This window comes from Nasonia vitripennis, chromosome 4 (genome assembly GCF_009193385.2).
Source record: "Nasonia vitripennis strain AsymCx chromosome 4, Nvit_psr_1.1, whole genome shotgun sequence".
Classification (NCBI taxonomy): Eukaryota; Metazoa; Arthropoda; class Insecta; order Hymenoptera; family Pteromalidae; genus Nasonia; species Nasonia vitripennis.
In genome coordinates, this window is record NC_045760.1 from 2,942,749 (window position 1) to 2,965,482 (window position 22,734).

The following is a 22,734-nucleotide window of genomic DNA, read 5'->3' on the forward strand; positions in this document are numbered from 1 at the left end:
GAGCCGCTTATATGTAGGGCCGGGGGAACCGGTTCTGGATTATATGAGTATATTGAGTTTTATACGCGTGTAATATGGTTTCATTTTGGAGTTTGAAACGTATCGTAGGAATGGAAGCGAATGGAGTCGTATATAGTTTGGAATATCTGTATTTTTCCGTTGCTCCGAAACGGATTTTGGAGTTATTACTCCTAATGCTCCAAATTTCATTTCTGAGTAAAATATTCGATCCACGCTCTAATTAAAAATATTTATATGCATGAATATTCACGCATAGAAAAAAAAATTGTTTTCCTCGTAATTATACCGAGCATAATGATATCAACATTCCAAACGAGTATATCTCGCAGACACGCATATAACGTGTGTGACTCAGCCGCAACAACACGCAATTAAATCAATTCCCGCAGAGCGTAAAAGGGTCGAGTGCGCGCGAGCCTCGTTTTTCCCGTAAGCGACGCGCAGATTTTTCGCGAGTAAGTATGTATATAAGTAGCAACAGCACAGCAGCAGCAGCATCATCCTTTATCTCTCTCTCTCTCTCTTTCTCTCCTCCCTACACGGTGGCACGTGCGTATATATATGTATACTCTTCGTCCTTTTCTCTCTCTCTCTCTCTCTCTCCCTCTCAGCCCGTACTCGCCCTTTTTAACGCGCGGCATGCGCGCGTCGACACTTCTAGAATGCAGCGCGCGAATATCGCGCTCTCCTTTTTTCGGGAGGCGTAGCCGGGCTTTTTTGTTTGTTTCCATTTATGAGAGTGGATTATTGATTTATACTCGTCGCGCGCGCATGGTGGGGGAGAGCGAGCGAGTCCTGTCCTGTCCGGCATTATACCTATACCTTATACACGTATAAACGCGCGCGAGTTACCAACTGACAATGAATCGAGAGCTGTGAGTCGCAGGAAATGTATTATTCGCGCGTTGTCGGATATGTAACGTTAAAGTTCGTATGTAGGGTGAATATACGCGCGATTGTTTCTCTCTTCTCGAGGGGAGAGAAATCAGCCCTTGTGGGGGTATAAATGCCAGAGGCGAGGTTTGTCTTCGGGGAAAAACCCATCGGGGAATATGCGCGCTGGGATATTCCCGGGAATACACGCGCCGTATTGGATGAGCTTTGTTGTCGGCGCTGTTGGGCGGGATTACTTGTTTCATGCGCGAGAGTCGCGTATACTCGTATGTATGGGTAGGGATGGAAAAACCCGGCCGACTGCCGGGTATACGGTGTGGGGTGTTTATTTCCAAGCGTGATTCATGCGATGTTTTTGCCGGAGGCTGAATCTTTTCAAACGTTTTGACACTGTTTAGTAAGCGGCGATTAAAGTTTTAACGTTTTAAGGTGCTTTTTAATTAACGCCTTTAATTGATGATTGTTAAATATGATTCTACAGTTTTCGAAGTTTGAACGAACGATGTTGATAATATTAGGTCCTATGTGGTTCCAGGAGATGATCAAATTCTTCTCATCTTTACTATTACCATTTTTGTGACAAAGGACGATATATAAACATTTAAACAACTTGTTTATAAAATTCTCGCTGTTGTTCAAGCAAAACAATTTTCATATCGAGCAGCGCTTCGCGCGACGATGCGCGCGCATCTTCAGCTTCTGCGCGCTCGAATCGCCAATCAAAAATTCCAACATGGCGTCATTTGTCAAATTGTATCCCGGACAACAGCAACAACGGAGAGTATTTTATCCCGGCGTATCAAGTGTTTCCTTCCAACTCATGAATTAATTTAGTTAGATTGGAGAATTAATCGAATATTACGAGCCGCAGGTGAAGAAGGATTAGTCGGGGAAATGAAAGTGACAATCAACAGTGAGTTAACTCGTTTATTAACCTCTACGACTCTATTTGCCATTACGTTCGTAGTTTCGCGTACTGAATTTCACTAATTTAAAAATATATCCGTTAGGAGTATTCTTGTGGAGGCAGCGAATAATACGTAAAAGTTGTTGGTTAGCGCCTCCTGAATCCTGACAGATCTCGAAGCGAAACTTTTTTGGTTATGTTTTTGTAAATATACACTACGAACATAAACAAATCAAGTCAACGTGGAAGTTATTATTATGCTTCAGTTATATTTGCAACGTCTCTTACAATAATCAACAAATTAATTTACTCCATACAACTAACTTGTAATTCGTGTAAAAATTGTGTAAACGAGCTTACAGCTACTTCGACAAATTGTACATACAGCATCGACGCGCTACTTATACACATACTTAAAACAGAAAAAAAAAACAGCGCTAGGCGAAAAGAAAAAAAAATTAAAAACAATCATCAGGATAACATAACTGGCCATCCTCTCTCTGCACACCCAAGCCTCAGTCGATAAAGCAAACTACAGATATCTTTCTTTCCACAGGCTGGAGAGGAGTCGCCACCTGGCGTTGGATAGCGAACGACGACAACTGCGGCATTTGCCGTATGCCCTTCGACGCGAGCTGCCCCGACTGCAAAGTCCCCGGCGACGACTGTCCCCTAGGTAATTACTCCTCTTCCTCTCTCACTCTACATCTGCACGTCTCGCTGCTCATCGCACTCGTATTATATTGTCATCGTAGTGCGCATCGTAGGCTTATACAGTGCGTGCAGTGCGTACGGATTCTGTGCGCATTTTCGACTGATTCGAGCTTTTCAAGATTTCGATCGCGTTAAATGCTAATGGAAGGGTAGGCCGCGTTAATTATCGCTCGCGCTATCGAAGCGAAAATCAACGGCGCGTGTAATAAAATTTAATGAAAGCTCATTATCCGCACTTAATTAAACAGCGTAAACGGATTTTCGTAACATCCCCGGTAGAAGAAAAAAGAAAACATAGCACGGCGTTACGCAAGCCTGCAGTATTTTTACAAAACCGCACGCGAAGCTGTAATAGAGTTTTGTTTGGATTGCACCTAACTCTCGGATGATTTTTCATGAGGATGTTTGAAAATTTTTAGAGCGACGTTAGCGCTAATTGATTTTCTCAGCGAGGCGACGGGCAAAAACGAGAAGATAATGCAATCGTACGCGTTCTATGTCAGTATGTGGCTTCTTAAGGAGCGTAAAAAGACGTTGCCAAACAACGCGCGGTTACGCCTCTCGCGCCGTCTTTATCTATTCGAATCGCGCGTTAATAAAAAAATGATCTTGACTCGCGGGGTTTCGTCATTTTTTTGTCTGCTGCGCGATGCGTCTCGATAAAAAAAAAAAAAAAAAAAAAATAACGTACACGCAATTTTAAAGGCCGTAAATTATTAATGCCTCCTTCCTTCGCGTCCTCGCGGATCTTTAGAAGGCAGTTAACGCTTCACGAATATACTCTTTCTAATCTTGCACACACAAAGCATCCAACCCACATCCGCAGTAAAAATCCGGCAGCTGTCATCCTCGTGAACCCGGCATCGTATAGGTATATACACAGAATAATACAACACACACACACACACAGACAGACAGAGACCGGCATCCGGAGCACGAGGGTCGTGTGCCATGCTTTCCACCGCTTCTCGCTGTATACATATACCTACCCCCGCATCTGCGCAATGTAGGCTAGCGCTCGACGCAGGCGTAGCTATCGATCGGCTCGTGGATTGTTTTGGCCTCACCCTTACCACCACGTATAGAGCGGCTCGTCAGTCCGAGCGTGTAGCCGGTGGGCCTCGCTTCGCAAAAACGCCGCTACCGCCGCGATGCGTGTCGCTTATTAGCATAATCCTCAGCGGGACGTGTTCTACTTTTAGAAGAATCGAATCGTGCGCGTTTTTGATACCCTACATTTTAACGCTCTTATGTTTTGGTTAACACAGTGTGGGGCCAGTGCTCGCACTGCTTCCACATCCACTGCATCATGAAGTGGTTGAACTCGCAGCAGACGAGCCTCCTGTGCCCGATGTGCCGACAGGAGTGGAAGTTCAAGGAGTAGCCCGACATCACTGCCGCCGCCGCCGCCGCCGCCGCCGCTGTCGCGAGACGTTGATAAGTCCATCGCTGCTGTTATTAGAGGTCAGTGGTAAGTGGAGCTTGTATCGGCCGGCGCACGATCGTGCCTATATAGTGTATAACTTGCACTTCCTCTCTGCGCGGCGGCGGGAGATTCGCTCGCGTGCTGGCCTGGTTTCGCACGATGTGGAGCAAGAGCGGAGCCATTGTTGAAGGAGGTTGTGTGTTATATATGGAAAAGTCATTTTGTTATAACGTATTCGAATAAATTCAATCTCGATAGAGAATCGATAAACAAGTACTCAGTCTTCGAAATGACCCATTATTCAAACGAACGACGCATTGTGCGAATATTTAATCAATAACTAGCCGGCGTAATTATAGAAGGTGTGCTCACTTCCACGCCGGAATTCTTTCGACCTGCGGTTCAGATAAAGCCTCGCGGTCTATCCCCGTCGGCGTATACCGTAATTAGGCCTTTTCGGAAAAAATCCTTTGGAAGCGGCCGATTTCCCATAAGTAGGTGCGCTAATGCTACAGTCAAATTTCTTATGCAACTCGCCGGCGTGGAATATAAACAATCGAGCGAGCTGGAACTTTATACATGTAGGCGTGTGTATGTACTTGGAGCGCGAAAAATACACGGTACAGCGGAAAGCATCCTTAAAATCTGGACGCGTGAGATCATTGAATGCAACAAATTTGCGGATCGAGGCGCGTAGAAAAACGAAGACAATAACGATAAATCCGCGTTTCGTTTTCTCAAAAGCGCATACGCAAAGCTATACGAGAGACGCGCGAAAAATAGAGCTCGAGTTTCCCTCTCGGCGGGCAGCGATAAAACTCTGAAATTACAACTGCAACGATTTCTCAAAAACCGAAATAGAGATGTGTATCTCTCCCATTCTAGAATCCGAACGGCGAGACTTGGCATCGCAGACATACTACTGCAGCTTTGTGTGCGCGCGAACTGTAATATGCGACGAGAGCTATTACGACGAGTGCGCAGACTGTAACAGATAATTTGAATTGCGCGTACGAGAGAGGTATGACGACTTTCGAACCTCGAGTTATTAATGGCTATTGGATAAGTGTCGGAGTCGAGCGGAGGGACTTACATAAGTTCGGCGATTTTTCTCATTTAGATTTAGAATGCCTACGTAGCGCGTGTATAGTGTGTCCGGCAGCGTAGAAGCACAGACACGTGTTCGCGGGAATTTTGAATCCGTGGCTTGACAGTCGAAGACGTATTACACGGGAGTAGGCTGTTTGATCTATATGCAGCGCATTTCTCTTCGGAGAAAATTTCTATATAATCCTTTTCTCGCGGCCTGGGCACCTGCGCGCTGCTGATAAATGGCTTGCATTCGTTGGATATAACACAGGTGAATCGTACGGTTATATCTTCGAACGGCTATCAACGATTAAAAAAGCAGTTGATTAAATCGTAGAGGGGACGATTAGGATTTCGACTTGGCCGGGATTGCTCGTAAAGTACATTAACAACGAGACTCACAATCGCTAATTTATCTTGGCAAACGAGTTTCGCGACGCTCGTCAAACAATTTGCGTCTGTCGCGCGAAAATCCGCCGACAGAAATATGACGAGCTCGCCAGCTACAAATGAACGAGCACATACAAGAGCGAGAAATTGCGCAACGAGCCCGCGGAATTTTCTAAAGAGTAATTGTGTTGTTTATAACGCGTTAGTCAACTTTTGCCGAGGCCGTAGGTGCGCTGCACTGTAGAGAGAAAGAAAAAAGCTTTTGTAACGCTGCGAGAGTAATTGACTTCTTTCGCTGTGTGTAAGAGGCCGCCGCCGCTAATATTTGTCTAATCAAACGGAAATCATAAATAATTAATGCGAGTTACGGCGGACCATCAATTTTTTTTTCTATCGCTTTCAGTACGTGCGAGTACTCGCGCGCGGCAGTTAGTCTGTCATTTTCGCGCTGATATATTGGGAAAGGGAATTATTAACCGACTGCTGGATTTACGAGAGAGGGATTAGCGATTCTGCGAGTGTGCAGTATAAAGAAACTCTATTAATGTATCGACTGTAAATTTAGCGCGATTTTTTTATCGACTTGCACATATCCAAGCTAGTTTTTTCTCAAATGGCATATAAAGCAACCGCGCATGTGAAAATTGTTCCCTACAATTCTCACCTCTCTCTCTCTCTCTCTCTCTCTCACGCAAACCTGGCAAACCGTCCGTGCAGCTCGTTTTTCTCCAGTTTGCCGCAATTTCAAAATACGCTAACCGCCCGCAAACGTTCCAGCCGGCATTATATCCCGCAATTAGGCACACGTTTAGCCATTCGACTCCTTGTCCCCCGCATAAACCTATCTAGCGCAATGACTATAAGCTCGCCGCATACTTAGCCTATAGACAATTCCCCAGCTATGAGAGACAGAAAAGAAAAGGTGGAGGCCCCGGAGGAAAGCTCGAAATTTATTGTCTCCTCTACAGCCTCGCAGCAACAAAGAGATGAACTCTCCGGACAATAATTCGCGCGCGCGAGTCGTCGAGCGAGAGGCGATTGTCAAAGGCAATCTCTACTCGCGGCTCAATCATCGCTTCGCTGTTGGCTGTATATATCATTCATATTATGATGTGGATGTGTGTGACTTTTCGAAAGGCCGACGCATCGGTTAAAACTTTCGAATTGACACTTTTTTGCTCCGCGGGGCTGTAATTTTAGGGCGCCTCGTTGTAAGCGGGGCGTTGTTTCTTTCGAGATTTTACGAGCCGCGTTTAGAAATGGAAAGTCGGCTGCGCGAGGGAAATTTCATCGGGCGTCGACGTCGGTGGACTTGAAAATTTAGCGAAATTACGAATAATAAAAAGAGCGGCGCAGTTATAGCTGCTTTTCGTCAGGCTTTTGTACAATCTCAACGTTTCTATTTTTCTCTCCTCCTCGCGCCTTTCATCTAGGATGTTGCTACATTTTTCAATGCGGCATCAATTGAGCCATTATACACCCACGTTGAAACCTCTTTTCGTTCGCCCATTCGAATGCACCGCGCGCCGCATCTGTCCCTGTATCTCGTATCTAAAATCGACGTATCCTTTATAAAGATACTCCACACAAACCATAAAGCAATTAAACTCGCGGCCAATCGACTCGAACAACTATACCCCCTTGATTAATTCAAAAGTATAATACTATACAACGCAGTCGCTGCGCTTGTCATGAATAACCAAAAGTTCCAATTCCCAAATCTGCCTCCCCGCAGCAGCAGCAGCTATATACAATCTTTCTCTCCGCACGATTTGCAAGAACGCGACTATACGTTCACTCGGTGAACTCTGCGCGCGCGCGGTGCAGTCGCGTGGAATTGCCGAGAGCGTGCCGGTCGTTAAAGTGCACTCGCTCGCTTGCGCAATCTTAGGAGAGAGAGAGAGAGAGAGAGAGAGAGAGAGAGAGAGAGAGAGAGAGAGAGGGAGAGAAAAGTGTGTACAGGGCCATTTTTCTCGGTAGAGAGAGAGCGGATAGCTGCTGCGTTGTAAGGACGGCCATTTGACTTTTGACCGTGAATGCCGTCGTCGTCGGCGAGTGAATACGCTTATTTTAGGGCTTTGTTTCAGCGATCTGCTTTCGATATTGTTGCGTAACGAGAATCGATAGGATCGAACAAAGGAGATCGATCGGTATCGATGTGTATAGCTATTATAATATCGAATCGTAACACGACTTTATGCAACAGCTGATGTGACGGATTCGGTGTGATTCGCCAAACAGTAAAACGTATAATATACTGTTTCGAATCTCATTTACATACCACAGCCGCTAGCTCCTGAAGTATTTAAGCTTCAAACGGGTTTCCGCCTATCTTTAGTGACATCTTCCATCATAAGATGCAGCTAACACCCCGCAGCTATACCTACCTTATTCAATCGGATTACATCTCGTCGGCGCTTATTCGAATGCACTTAGCCCAGCGGGATTTACTTCGACTTCGTTGTTTTCCTTTTTATTACTACACAGCGGCGTTGAAGCGTGTATACACATACGGAAGAGGCTAAGCGAGTGCTCTCTGGCGCTTCAAAACTTTTCTGATGAAAACTTCTCCTTCCGGCAGTGAGTCTGTCCGTCTTGTTGTCTGACGCTGAAGTATAGCGTCGGGAGAGGCTTGTCTTTCAGACACACGTGCTTATTTCTAAAGCTACACTTTTAGAATAAAATAAAAAATTAAACAACGTTTTTCGAGGCTCATACTTTAATCAGATTACCGATCGAGCCGATTTTTCAGCTTACGTAAACGCTAGATATCCATTATGGAAAAGCGCTTCGAAAATTGCCTCGCCGGTTTAAGTCCAATTGAAAAATGTCTGTTATTTCGAACGATCGTCAATTCGAGGAAGAAAAAAATCACGACGTAGCTCGGCATCGCGCGCTGATGGTTTACATAAACGTCGAACTTCTGTGCTGCAGCAGCAGCAGCAGCAGTAGCTCATTTACGTAAACGAAAATTATCTGGGCATTTCTCCGCGTAAAACCGAAACTTCATCGATACGCGATAACTCACGCGCGTGTTTCATAAATACATCGCTGCGAGAAACGCGCGAAGAATAAATTCCCGCGCGCGATACACACCTGGCTCTCGTAAAAGCGTTTAGCGCTTTTTATTAATTATCCGACGCTTTAACCTCGATTTCACGACTAGGAAATCAGTCAAAGAGTCGCGAATCCAAATCTCAACGTCGACGCGGACACCCGAGACGCTATCTCCGCGTATTGAGCAACGGCACATCAAGTAAGAGAGCTCCTTTTTGCGCACGCGACGAAAAAGGGGGTTATTCGCGATTGCGCAAGAAAAAGCGCTTATTCGGTCGTGCGACAGACGTCCCGCATCAAGCGCCAATCTCGCGAGATCTATCCTCTCCGCATTGTGAGAGCCTCTCGTCTCGACGAGAGAGTAAGAGAGAAAGAGATAACCTTAGCCGCGCGCGTACGTTCGAGCCGATTCGCGTGTGCATAAGTGCAGCTCTTTCGACTCGTCGAGAGTATAGATGTAGACGGAAATCTCGTGTGAATGCGACCGATACCGAGCCGCCCTTTTTTCCGCCGCTCGATTTATGATATAGCTCGTATTTTCATCGAGTTTTCGCAATGACAGTAGAGGCTGTACACGATATTTCCGAAAGGAGTCCTATCGATCGCAGTTCCTTTGTTCGACGATTACAGTAGCAGGCTTTCTCGGTTTTCAAACAAATTAATTACGTCTAAACGGCTGCGGTTGTACGTACACACACCGCGAGAGGAAACTTCTTTGTTCGCGTGTTCCGATTGTGCAGCGCGTCAGGTGCTTTTGAAATTTGAAAACGTCCTTGCGCGCGAGCTTGTCTCTCTCGTTCAATGCGCGTTTTCCTCTCGCAATGCGCTTGTGCAAACGAGTCGTGCGAATATCGAAAATTCTCACGGAAATTATAATTTATTTCGATCGATGCGGACTGTATGCCTATATCTATATAACACGCGTGTCGGCGAGTGTTTCTGCCGAGATACATAAGCTATGCGTGCGCGGCGGCTCTTTCCCTTCGGCAATCTTTCACTCTCGTGTCATTTTTGTTACGCAAATAATTAAGCCGCTATTGGTGTACCTGCTCGTTACAACCATCGAGCAATATCGTCGAACACCGCGTACACGCAAAAACGATCTAAACGGTCATTTTTAAACGTCTGGCTCTTTTCAAAATTTAAACATACCCTTCGCTATCCCGCGTAAAAAAAAAAACGCGCGCAGGTCGATAATAAAGCCATCTCGTCGAAAAATTCGCGAGTGGCCGCACGTAATACCCGCACATTTTCGAGTCGACCGACACAGAAAACGAAGAAACGGGAAGCCGGCTCGCGCGCGTTATGTTACCGTAAAAAAAGCCGGCTCGCGCTCGATTCTGCAAAAAGTATATGTATGCCGCTGTCGTCGGCGACTTTTTTCGGCGCGACAAAGGCGCGATATTATAAGCTGCTCGCTCGAGCGGGAATCGCGGAAAATGTCGTGCGAGATTTTCTTTTTCGCATAGGCTTGAGCTTATTGGATATTGGATGTAATTCAGATTGTAGTAAATATTTCGAATAAGAAGAAATAGAGAATAGACGTTTTTTGATGAATCGCGTAACGGTCGCATAACCACCATATCTGACCGGCAGTGTTACAATAATATCCGACGCGGAAAGTGATACGATATACACTATTATAAAACGCAATATCTAGCTCCAGGATCTGATGACTTCTAGACCATCGCTTAGACGTACATTGCGGTACAGAAAACATATACGCACACTAATGGGATGAGAAAATGACTGATGATAGTCGCTAATGAATAATTAATGTCTCGGCCCGCTTGTCTTCGGCCGTCTAACCATCACTTAGTAGCACCAACTTTCATTCGTATTTTTCCATCGAGTTATGATGCGCGTTTTCACAAAACACAATGGAACAGATGTTGCCCCGTACAATAGAGCTCTCTGACCGCGGCCGATGCTATGGGATGCGTATAATTGTTATACTTTACGACGTTACGTATGTAAAATTCGCCCTGGAAAATACGTTCTTTTGCTTTTCACGCGACGAGAGAAGGAATGTTCAGCCCAGATTATATACGCAGTTGATTGTATTTTTTTTTTTTCGTGATCGGTATCGCTGATAAATCACAGCTTTACTTTCACCGCTGCATATCTCGCGGTCTATTTTTAACGAACTTCGTGAAGCCGACTTTATCAGCGCGCGCGCGCGCGCGTGTGTGTATGGGCTGTAATTTGCGGACGAACTGGAGTTTCCCAGAGCACACATCTCGCACCTTGCACAATAATAAGCGTTATTACTGTCATCAGGAACGAAGCTGTTGATGTTTGCATTGCGATTTTTGCCTCTTGGAGAAGATTACATCTCCGTGCATTATTCTTTATCTATTATTCCCCGTCGCTCCTTCTCTCTTTCCCTCTACGCATCATATTCCGTGCCTGAGCATCCATCCGTTTCAATTTTCCATACGTACGAGCGCATTCTTATAGCTAGTCCTTTTTGCGCTCGTATACCCCCGCCGGCGGTTTATTAATTACAGTCATACATTCGAACGCTAAGTTCTTAATTGCAGATCTCGAGCTTCTCGACAAGAAGTTCGTACGTCGCGAGCGAGCAAACGGACATCGGCTATTATTATCAGAATTTAGAAAGTTCAGCACAATGTGCACACCCGATAAAATTTCCATCGCATCGAGAACGCATCTCTAAGAAAAAAAAAAAAAGGCAGTCGCTCAGCGCGCCAAGTTCAAACAGTCATTACAGGCAAGAAAACCCGTATATAAGCAAGGCACACCGGCCCCGCGTATAGGTATCGTTCGCGCTCCTATCCCTCCACATAATAAGTACACACGTAGAGCCTATACAGCTTGTATACTCGCTCCGTCTCTCTCTCTCTCTCTCTCTCTCTCTCTCTCTCTCTCTCTCTCTCTCTCTCTCTCTCAACTCGTCAGACGACTCTCGCACACACATAGACCGAGAGAGCGAGAGACTCGCCTCTTACTACTCTCTTCTGCAGCCGCAGCAGCAACAGCTATACACCCACGAAAGCCTCCGCCGCGTCGAGAATCATAGTAGGGGAGAAAGAGAGTGAGAGAGAGAGAGAGAGAGAGAGAGACTACTATACACAGAGAACAGAACCGATGTCCGACGGTGGCTCGGCTCGCGGTATCACGTGGTCCGTATAATGTACCTGCGAGCGAGCGAGGCAAGGATGCTTGCGGGATCGCGCGCTGCAGAGGAGGAGGAGGAGGAGAGAGTTCAGCGCTCAGTCCGACGAGCTCGCTCAGACGAGTGGGACCGCAGCGCGCGCGGCTTGTTTTCGATTCCTCGCGCGTTCGCCGCTCTTTTTTTCTCTCTTTCTCGCTACGTTCTCTCTACGCCAGTATTCTTCAAAAGTGGACCGTCCGATTCGCGCAGTCGACGCGGAATCAACGAGGAGAAGCCTCGGACAGTTGTTATCTGGCGAACGAATCTCGAGCGGATATTATGAAGAAGAGGCTACAGCAGTGACTCACGACGACGATGACTACTGCTGGCCTTTAAAAATAAACCGTCCGGCCACGATATCGTACTCCCGCACACGCACACACACACAGCTCCATTGCGAAGATGTAGAAAGCGAGAAAATCGCGTGTCTACGTACGAGAGGACGAGGCGCTCGCGAAGAAGAAGCGCGAAGGAATTCGAGCAGGAAGAAAAGGCCGGGATAGAAAAATAAATACGGAGGAAAATAGAAAAGAACGGCTTGTCACTGCGCCGCTGCAGGAAGCGGGCAATAAACGTCGAGCCGCGAGCGCTCTTGTAAGTCACAGTTGAAAAAATAAGCGGGAAAAGTGTAGCGGTAGCCGAGAGAGAGAGAGAGAGAGAGAGAGAGAGAGAGAGAGAGAGAAGGAGAAAAAGGAAACACAATAATCGCGCGCCGCCGATTTTTACGGCCGACACGCCTGAGGTAATAGATAATTGCAGCGAGCGAGTTTCAAGGCTCTGTAATATAACAGTCTTTTCTCTCTCGCTCTCGTCCTCGGCGTCGAAGAAGAAGCGAAGCGATGCGCGGCACGTGGACTGCCTCTTCTCCGAGTGTATTTTCGGCCGAGACTCGCCGCGGCGATAAAACGCAGTAGCAGCAGCAGCAGCAGCAGCAGCAGCGCCGATACTTGCATTGTACACAACCGACGCACTCGCAGTGTCGCTCCAGACTCCGTAGCGGAGAGAAAAGTTCCGATGCCCGTGCGGGAGAATAACGCATACGTCCTTGAGTGAATTGTGCTGTGTGTATAATACAAACGTGACCGTATGTGCCATTGCGCGAGGGTGAAATTTGTCCGATGATGTACAGCGATGACCGATCGCCGTCGCGAGACGCTCGCCGAGCCAAGTCGTCGATAAGTCGACGAGAGGTTACGTAAGCCCGATAAGAGTCGATACGAACGAGCTGTGAGAAATTCCTGCGCGAAAAAAGCGCATCGCAGTGCGGAGATAGAGACGGAATGCGCGGCTGAGGACGAGCTTTTACGTAACTCGAGTGCAGCAGGTACCTGTATAGCCCCGAAAAGATCGGTACGCACACGGATGGACAACCGGTTTCTCTCACGAGGGGCGCGATCGACTCGGAAATTCATTTCCAGTCCTCGTATACGAAGCCGTTTTTTCTCCAGGTGAACGGGAAAACCGGCTGCGGGATATTGTATTGAATTTCCATCAGGACGGAGAGTCGATTAGTGTAGAAGCTCGACTTCTCATCCGGGCCATACGCGCAGAAAAGTGGAAAAGTGGAGAGAAGCGGAAGCGTCGAAATATCCAGGAGCGACCTCGAAAGCCAACAAAAGAACGGAGAGAGACTCCCGCTGCTCATTAGGATTCATGAGTTGTCGGGTGTTCCGCGCAAAATCTCGCGATTGATCCAGATCGACGACCTCCAAATTTGCCGAGCGGCTGGCTCGAAAGTTTCCGCTTTGTGGGAAGAAGCCTCGCGATCGGTGGAGAAGAAGTAGCCGATCGATAAGAAAAGCGATTATCGGCTCCGAGAGATAAGAGAAGCGAGAAAAGCTGACGAAGCTACAGAGCATGCAGCTGGCGGCGTCGCAGCGGGCTCACCCCCCGCCAGTGCCGCCCCGGCCGAGTCGCCAGGTCGTCGCCGAGGCGTTGAAGAAGTCGCCGAGACCCCCTTGTCCCACGAGACAGGCGCCTCCGCCGCCGAACCAGCGGCCCTGGAGACTCGAGGAGCAGCAGAAGCCCGCGGAGAAGAGCGCCGGCAGGACCATAGTCTACGACTCGGCGGTGCCCCCTGCGGTCGAGCCCAGGTCGAAGCCTCCCGAGGTCCAGGCGAGGAAACTCCTCGGCGATGCCGCCAAGAGGCCCGCGTCCCGGGATCTGAGCAAGGAGGTCACCAACGGGAAGCTCGATCACAAGGAGGAGCATCGCAAGATCGAGGACAGGTCCAAGCGAAAGGAGGAGAATCAGCAGCCGGACGCCGCCGACACCTCGATCGTCAACAACAACAACAACAACAACAACGATGAGGCCGAGAACAACAAGGACCAGTGCGACAGCCCGGCGAGGGACGAGGAGGTCAGGAAGAAAAAGTGCCACAACGTGACCTTCAAGGAGGAGCAGCCCACGGCGCCGGTCGCGGTCGAGCGCAGCAACAGCAGCCGCAGCTCCATATCCACGAGCTCGAGCACAAAGAGCCTGGAGAACTGCGCCACGGTCGTGGTGATAGACGAGGCGGAGAACGCTCGAATCTCGCACAACGGCAGTCTGCAGGAGGAGCACGACTACAACATCCAGCGGCAGGACTGGCTCGAGGCCGGTGTTCGGTACTCCTCGACCAAGATCGTCCTCCCCGGCGAGGAGGTCGTCGTCAACGGCTTCTCCTCGTCGACTCCGAGCAAACCTCTGCTGCAGCAGCAACGACAGCATCGGCCAGAGGAAAACGGCGAGGAGGAGGGGGAGAACCAGCTGGAGTTCGCTGACCTCGATTTTTCCAGGTAGGGGGCTCGCTCGCTCGCTCGCTCGCGAGAGAGGGACTTTCGCCCGAGGAACGATTAAAAGCGAGTAGGCTGAGCACGTGTGGAGCCGGGAAAATGACAGCGCTCTTTGTTTATGTCTCGTGGGAAACATGCGAGCGACCTTTTTTGCGGGGGCTGCGCGGCTTTTCAGGAAGTCGCAGCGCGATTGCGGGAATCGCTCTGGGGAGGATGTTTTCGTGACTCGGTTCCGTTTCGCTTCTGTATTTTTGGGTAAACTTGACGCTTCTCAACCGAGCGTAACGGCCGATCACGCGCGAAATAGGTTTGGTTATAACACAGTAGCGGAAACGAAGCTCAATTGCGACGCAAGGTTACGGATAAGAATTTTTGAATTGCCTTTTGCCGCGAGTATACAGTCGTGCTTCGGCTGCTTGAAACTCCATTACTCGTGTGTGCACAATGTACATCTGCGCATAGGGACACGTGCACATAGGGAAACAGAGAGAAAGAGACGCGTGGCTTTGTGTGAGTTTCCAGAGGTAAATATAGTATACGCATACAGACGAGAGGCTTCTCTCGCGGCTTCTTTTTGCGGTTTTCACGGAAGTAACAATTTGGCTGCGCCGCTCTCGCGTATTTTCGGATTGTCGCGTTGTGTAATGATAAAGTTTAATTGTGGGTAATTTGTTTTTTTTTACTCTGCCTGCACAGCGAGGCTTGCGGTTCATCGCCGCGACCTAAGCACTGTATACACGGAATTTGTGTAATTTTATGTAAGTCGAGTTAATTCTGTTGACGAAAACAATAATGCTTTTTATGTAGCTTTTGATCGGTAATACGGAGGCGAGGTCCCGTTGATTGATTTTTGAAACGAGAGCTGATGGGATGCCAGCGGATGTTTAGAGAATGATTAATAACTCCGTCGATCGATGTGCCACAGCAGCAGCAGCAGCAGCAGCAGCTGGGTTTTTGACGTTGATCGATTTTTCCGGATCGGCTATATATAGGATCTGTTGTTAGACGCGCAATTATTACTTTCGGGGCAAACAGAGCTTTGTTACATACGAATAGCGGTGCCAAAGCGTGCAGTAACCGGATATAAATAGAAATTACGAATTCCAAAACGATTTGTTGTTCGAAACGAATCGAACAATTATTCAGAACAAAAAAGTCACGTCCCGATAAAATTCCCGAACGACAATTCGCCGTCCAAGAGGAAACATCGACAATAAACATAAAACGATATTCTCCTCGAAGCGAACAAAACATCCCACAGAAGTCACGTTTAACCTCACTTTCTACCCATCTCTCCGCGCAACGAAACGCCGTACCACAATCCCCTCACCCACCGGATAAACAAATAAACCTTCAAATAACTCATCTTTCACTCTTATCTTTCCAGTATAATCGAAAGGATAGCGATGTCGTCGCTCCAGGGTCTTCCACCGCTGCCTCGCAGTCTCAGCGGCTTCAATCTAAACGGCGCAGGCCTGGTGGTCGAAACCGCTCCACCACCGCCGGCCAGGTCGACGAGCAAGAGTCAACGGATCCCAAAAACGCCGACCTCGACGACCTCGCTGTCCAGCCAAGGCTCCAGACCTTCGCCACAAGGCAGACAGCTCACTACGCTCGACACGCAGCTCGCCATTCTCAGGCGAGAAATGGTGAGTGCGGTACTTTTTAAAAGATCGTAAAACTCCCGCACCGATAATTACACAAGCGTAAAAAACGAGCCAGCGGTGAAACTGCCCTTTGAGCTGCCCGTTACTTAAAAATCGCGAACCGCGACCGCGAAAACCACACACACACACGCGAGTCGAAAAAGCGCAAACTACATGTCACACACATACACGCACGAGGTATAACTTAATACTGCACCTGCTAAAAGTAGCTTATCCGGAGGGAGAGCAAAAAGCAGGAGTCTTGTGGAACGAGGCGCGTTTCGAAACCGCGAGCGAGACCGGCCGGTTTCGCGCGCTTTTTTGCGCGACTTCCTATATCGGCGTGAAACTGATCCGGCGAGCGGAGCAGGTGAAGCCGGATTTTTTTAACGATCGGTTTATGTTGTCGCGATATTTTTTGAAAAACTCCGCGAAGTACGAGGGTGGCTCTGATGAAGTCATTGCTAAAAATAAGGTATATAGTGTGCGGGCTTGTTGACCTGAAAAAATATCGCGGCTTTTACATGCGCTTCGGAAATTCTGTCACCTTTGTGTTTCTATAAATACGCACAATACGTTATATGCGAGAAATCCATTAATTCCGTTGAGTCAGCAGTCGGCTGATTTTTCACTTTTTTGCACGCAAAGTGCGGGTGATTCATCGCGTCGGCCAAAACGATCTTTTAATGATCGCGAGTAGACCTTAATGACGTCCTAATTAAAATAACACCGGAGTGTCCTACATTCGCCGATTTAACTTTTAAATTCATCCAAGTAGTGAACTTCGGAATATCGCTTCTTTTTTACTCCACGCCGCAGCTATAGTGCGTGTATACATAACGAGCCGCTCTAAGGCTATTCAGAAAAGTTGTTCCCGATAGATACGTGTATAGAGTTCCTCGAAAGACTTTGAAAGTACTTTTTGTAGATCGCTTTCAAGGATGATTTGACGCTACGATATAGATAATGTGGAGCGGTCGTCAAGTCGTAGAGGCTGATCGGTTCGCTTTTTTTCCTCTTCTGTACGCTCGACGCTGTATATAATAGAATGTTCAAACGCCGTAACACATTGAAACAATAGAACGCGTTAACACCTATATCAGGCCTCGTAAACAGTACAAATAGATTTCCTGCTAATCCTTTGTTACACTTCTTTGCTGTCCAATTTCGAAAAGATCTCTTTAATCTACTCTTTGCTTTTCATTCAACCTTAATAAATAAATCTCTCGATTTACTGTAAAGAGCGTTTTATCGTCCATCACGAACGATGACAAAAGATCGAGTATTGCGCGAGCACCTGGCGCTTTCATTTCCTCAAACATTAATTGTATACACTCTCGGTCCTCCGCCATCCGAGCGACGATTATTTCAGAAAGGTCGACCGCGGCTGCATCCCCTGCGCGACAGATCCACAGAAATCGAGGGGAAAAAAAAAAAAACAAAAATCACAAGTTTCTAATTACGCGCAGTAGGCCCATTAAAATAGCTAATGCAGTAGCGGCACAACTATTTCCCCGCGCGCGCGCTTGCATTAATTGCGCTCGAGCGCCGCGGCTATACGTCCGTATAAAAAGCGTCGGGGCCTTAATAGTTTCCTCGAAAGCGGCGCGAAAACGAAGAGTAGGCTCACTCCTCCGCACAGATTCTATACACTCTTCCGCGTGTCTGCCGATATCTCTCTCTCTCTCTCTCTCTCTCTCTCTCTCAGCGCGAGCCGTTACATCGTGCGGGGGAGTAGTGGGAACAAAGAAGGAAGCGACGTGAGCGGAAAATTCGAGTTGTTGCCGTTTTTTTTTTCCTAGACTTTATGCTGATGAATATCGAGGTATCGATGCTCGCGCGTGTGCGTGATGTACGGGAGTATAGAGAGCCGCGTGACCGGTTGATGCGCTGCGCGAGTGTTTATTCGCGATCGATATGTATGATGATGTGCTCGGCGAAAGAGAGATGCGAGAGCGAGTCGAGAGAGAGAGAGAGATTAACTTGTTTGCTTTCACAGCTGTGTGCTCGCGGATGACTGGTCTTGTTCGTTTAACGGCTTTTTCGCGTTTTTCGACACCGTTTTCTATACACACCGATATCTCGACTTTTTGCGTATACGAGTGTCGAACGAAGAGTATACGTTGCAAAGGTCATGGTGAAGCATCGTTATGGAGTCGATCGCGATATCGAGCTGCATCGGCGGATCTGAAATGGGTGGACGATGTCGAAAGAGCGATTCGCCCGCGCTGAATCGATACTGCTGAGTAATTACCTTATATTCGACGTGGGAGCAATGCGCCACGCTCCGAAAATCTCGTTCGTCGCATTGTTCATCGATGATTTACAAGTTTTGCCGCGAATTTTTGCCGCAGGTGCTTTGTTCCTACTGCCTGTCTCTAACATATACAGATGTTCGATTCGGAAAAGCCGTCCCGTCATCGTTCGTCACGTCGGTATTATATTCTCGAAATATACGATGTTGACTCTGGGGCTACCTATGCACGCATCGTCAGGCCCGTGGCTTGTGTCACAATGATGACGTAGTGATTCCTTCCTAAATAGCTCGAATCGAAACTGTTATCCTACTCTCCGATCGCATAAATCGTCTCGACGTCAGCTCTCTCTAGAAAAGGATGACTCGAGAGCTATATTCCTACTCGAACAATTGAGACATTATAACCGATTCCTTTTTGTCCGCGCTCGAGCCCGCGGATAAAACAGCGTTTAGCGCAAAATGCCATTTATGCAACCCGGGCATAACGGGGGTCGTTCTCTGCGCTCAACGGAGTCGATAAATCAGCGTGAAAGTCGGAGGGAAAATGTTTTAATTTAGCGAACAGATTTTCGAATCTCCCGCGAAAGGCTCATCTCTACGATAATAACAGAGCTTAGAGGAGAAAAAGAACGAAGGCGCCACGGACGCCGGCTCCGAGAGCGAAAGGGACTTGTGTCCGAATAATCTCGCGATCTGGCTCGAGATACACACAGGCCGCCGCTGATACTTACACTGCACTAGTGCGAAAGGGGCGAGAGAGAGAGAGAGAGAGAGAGAGAGAGAGAGGAGATTAGCCGCTCCCACGCTGCATTCTCTCAGGCGTGACCCTCTCTTTGTCTCCTTTACTTTCTCTGTCTGTCTCTCTTTTCTTTCTCGCGTGCGCGATCCAATGTCGTGTGCCTCGTTTTCCGCCGCTAGACTCCGCGCCTTTCACGCTCTGCAGTCCCGATCCTCTGGGAGAGCTTGTCTGCTGGCGTGGATCTCGGCGATATTACGAGCGCATTTGAATTAGATCGATCTGGGATGCGCGCGTTTGCGTAGGGAAATTCGAAATGCTATTCGCGCGCTGGAGGACGTTACCTTCCGCTTGTTCATTCCTCGGGCCGCTTCGCTTCCATACTCGTCGATTTTTTCTCTCCCGGCATTTTTCAAGCCTGTCCATCTCCCGCGTCCGTCCGCTTGTCCGTCCGATGTTCTGACTCTCCTGCAGCATCGCGTGTGTGTGTGCGTGCGTGAATACCTATTCGAGTTCTCCTTTTTCTCCCGCGGCCTTTTCCTGTCTTTCAATTCCCTCATTTCGCGGCGTAATGCGTGTAATATTTCCAAGACTCTTCTCTATCCCTTTCCGCTCTGTATATCGGACTGCCTTGCTGCGGAATTGCCTCGGCGCGTCTCATCGGAGAGCCGACTCATCCCATTAGATAATGAGCCGCGCGTTCGCGGGCGACGATAGTCCTTCGACGATCCGCGACGACGACATTCTTCCAGCGATGCGGTCGCTGCGCGCAACGAGGAAGTGAAACTTTGCTGGAAGGAACCCGTCGATCTCGTTCCTCTTAATTGAATGTTTGCTTTTCTCTCTCTCTCTCGCTCTCTCTCGTCACGCCCGGAAGTCGAACTTGGTTAATATAAATTGCGAATTTCAGAGGGAGATTTTCGCCGGGCATTCCCGAGAGTTCGTTAGCACCTGCATGTGTGTGTGTGTATCGGCTCGATAATTAACGCGAGCTGTATAGTCGGATGATGCAATCGGTACCGTTACGCTATCTCTCTCTCTCTCTCTCTCTCTCTCTCTCTCTCTCTCGCCGCGGACGATATTCGGCCGCTTATATTATCTGCGATATGTTGTGTGTGCATACGCGCGCTGATTTCCAGTAGCGATAAGAGCTTACATACACTTTAACGCACGCACACGTCACTTTCCTTTTCTAGCAGTATAAGCATATCGCAGCGAAGCGCGAAAAAGTCCGGCTCGCAATGTAATCAGCCCCGTCGCTTCTCTCTCACGTATATAAATAAAACATCGAGGGGGGTATAGATATAGGCCTGGTGCTATACATAAACGGCTGCGCGCATCTACCGAACGAATCTCGGAATTCGCTGATGCTATACAGAGGGACGAGAGGAGCATCATCATCGCGCAGCCCTTTTTCATCGCTTTGTGTCGAGCTTATGATTTTCCTCCGGCGGCGGTCGTTGCTCGCTCGCTCGCGCGCGTTCTAATTTTCATTTTACGCCTGCACTTCCACATCCTTTCCCACGAGCCGCCGCCGCCGCCGCCGCCGTTGTAATTTCAAAGCGATTCCGCGGGGGGCTGAGTTATTTATTCCTTCTTTCTTCTCCTTCGCCTTTGCCTTCTTCCTTCGTCTTTTTAATCTCGTCGTCCTCCTCGTCGTCGTTGCTGTTGTTGACACGCGATTTTTACGAGCCGCGCTGGAATTTTACTTCGATTCGAGAGAGAGAGAGAGAGAGAGAGAGAGGAAAAAAATGTACATTTATAAATGCACACGCGGTTTTAGCGGGGGATGATATTTGCGCGGAGAGAGAAAAATAAAAATAGAAGAGAGCACCGCGCGGAGGAAAGTTACCTCATCGTAAAATCATCGATGAATCGAAAGTACACCGCGTCGGCGGGGGGCTTTAAGCGTGGCGTTTACGAGAGGAAAAAGAAGCAACGATCCGCGCTATTAGTGTCTGTGTGTAGAGACGCGATTTGCTCGAGGTCGGCTATTGTGAATTGCTAAAAGCGGCTCGATTTCACCGTTGTGTGATTTATGTGCGCAAACATCTATTAAGAATCGCTGTCTCTCGCTTTTGTCGTCGATGAAATATTCAAACGGAGAAAATCCATTCGATTTCTAATCAGAGCCGTCTATTACCTTTCAGTTCGGACTGCGTCAGCTGGATCTCTCGCTGCTGTCGCAGCTGTGGTCGTTGAACGAGTCGATACAGGAGTTCCGGCAGTTGCTGCAGGAGCAGGAAGACCGGGCACCATCGCCATCGCCGAGCAGCGAAGAGGGCGACGACACGTCCTACGGCGGTGGCAGCTCCTCGACGACGCATCAACCGCCGCCGCCACCCCGAAGACCTGCTCCGAGTACACCTCACCACCACCACCATCATCACCACAGGACGAGGTCGGCCAGGAGCCAGTCCAATCTGCCCATCAGCGACGAGTCTCCGTCCAGCGAGGAGTACGGCGCCGTTTGAAGAGCTGCTCGTTGATGTTGCTTTGATTCTTTTTACACACACACACACACACACACACACACACACCGGACTGAACTTTCAAAGGAGAGCTGAAGTGAATTGCCAGACTCGTTCTGTTTTATTTAACGCCTGTAGCGGTTAAGACACTGTAATTGTAAACAGGAGCATAAATTTGTACGTGACTGACCAACGAGAACCGCGGGCTTTTCATCCTAGTTGCTTCGAAGCTGAGCTTTTTAAATTTTAATTCTAGAGTATAGGATATTACGCGTATAAGTTTGTGGCGAGAAATTCTTTATTCCTATTTGTTCACTTTGATCGCGCGAGATTTATTGTGACGGCTAGTGAGTTCCAAAGAAGCGCTTTTAGAAGGACAGTTTTCTTAATACATAGATATTGCACAAATCGAAAGGGTTTTTCGTTGACAATAATGTTTTGAGGAGTGGAAGCACTTAATTATTGTTTAAATTGAATTTTTGTACACGTGGTGGAACGAAATTACGCACGATTAAGAAGATTGTCCTTTGGAAGAGAGTTCTTCTGCCTTTGTAATAAGATTGATCTAGGTTATAGAGGTAGGGATGTTTCGAGAGCGTTTCCTATAAAAGTAAATGGCGTTCTGGAGTTTGTAGACCTGATGTCACTCCATCCAAGTGGTGCCCACGAATGTACGTCTGGAGCCTGACCAGAATAAACTAGTTTGCGGTTTTTTCACGAAAAGTATAGTCTCTATAATAACAATTAGCTCGTTTTAATTTCTGTGATTTCTTTATTAACCACTTAATTTACCGCTTTCTGAACGCTGTGAAATTCGTCGTGATCAAAATTGTAACCGATTCGTTGAAAACAGTCTAGGATTTTTTTTAGGAAGTTGAACAACGACTCTCATTGTGTTGCTAGATGATTTTGCAAGAAAAAGGAATTTGTAATGACAACGTGCTCGCTATTAACGTGTAATATAGCAAACGCGTTTGAGTAGTTATTACAAGATCTCGTTTTTAGATTTTAAAATAATTAATTGAAGATTGTATATAGGTTTATTAATACTTGAATAAAATATTTGAATCTACTATAATAAATTTTACTTTTATTCCAAAAGTCTGTGCCTGGCATGGCCAAAATGAAGTCAAAACGAACATCGTGTAATGGCAGCACCAGTCTGACGCTC

At 47.7% G+C, this 22,734-nt stretch overlaps 1 protein-coding gene and 1 long non-coding RNA gene across 7 annotated transcripts; one reads left to right on the forward strand and one right to left on the reverse strand.

The window, feature by feature from the left end:
- Positions 1-297: 297 nt before the first annotated feature.
- On the forward strand, positions 298-22,641 carry LOC100119995 (anaphase-promoting complex subunit 11). Of its 6 annotated transcripts, none has more exons than XR_004344900.1 (5): positions 298-1,828; positions 2,379-2,498; positions 3,805-4,007; positions 15,841-16,102; positions 21,243-22,641. XR_004344900.1 is itself a non-coding variant. In XM_032599512.1 (5 exons), exons 4-5 carry the CDS (start codon positions 15,860-15,862, stop codon positions 21,564-21,566), a joined length of 567 nt encoding a protein of 188 aa, XP_032455403.1. In that variant the 5' UTR covers positions 306-1,828; positions 2,379-2,498; positions 3,805-4,007; positions 15,841-15,859; the 3' UTR covers positions 21,567-22,641. The 6 variants fall into 6 exon arrangements, 4 of the variants coding, with proteins under 4 accessions (XP_001603710.1, XP_032455403.1, XP_032455402.1 ...); XR_004344899.1 differs by having other exon boundaries at positions 300-1,828; positions 3,805-4,000; XM_032599512.1 differs by having other exon boundaries at positions 306-1,828.
- On the reverse strand, positions 1,658-2,381 carry LOC116417253. The gene is made up of 2 exons (XR_004227551.2): positions 2,111-2,381; positions 1,658-2,037 (listed from the first exon to the last, which is right to left on the reverse strand). It is a non-coding gene; the product is annotated as an uncharacterized LOC116417253 (long non-coding RNA).
- Positions 22,642-22,734: the final 93 nt, after the last annotated feature.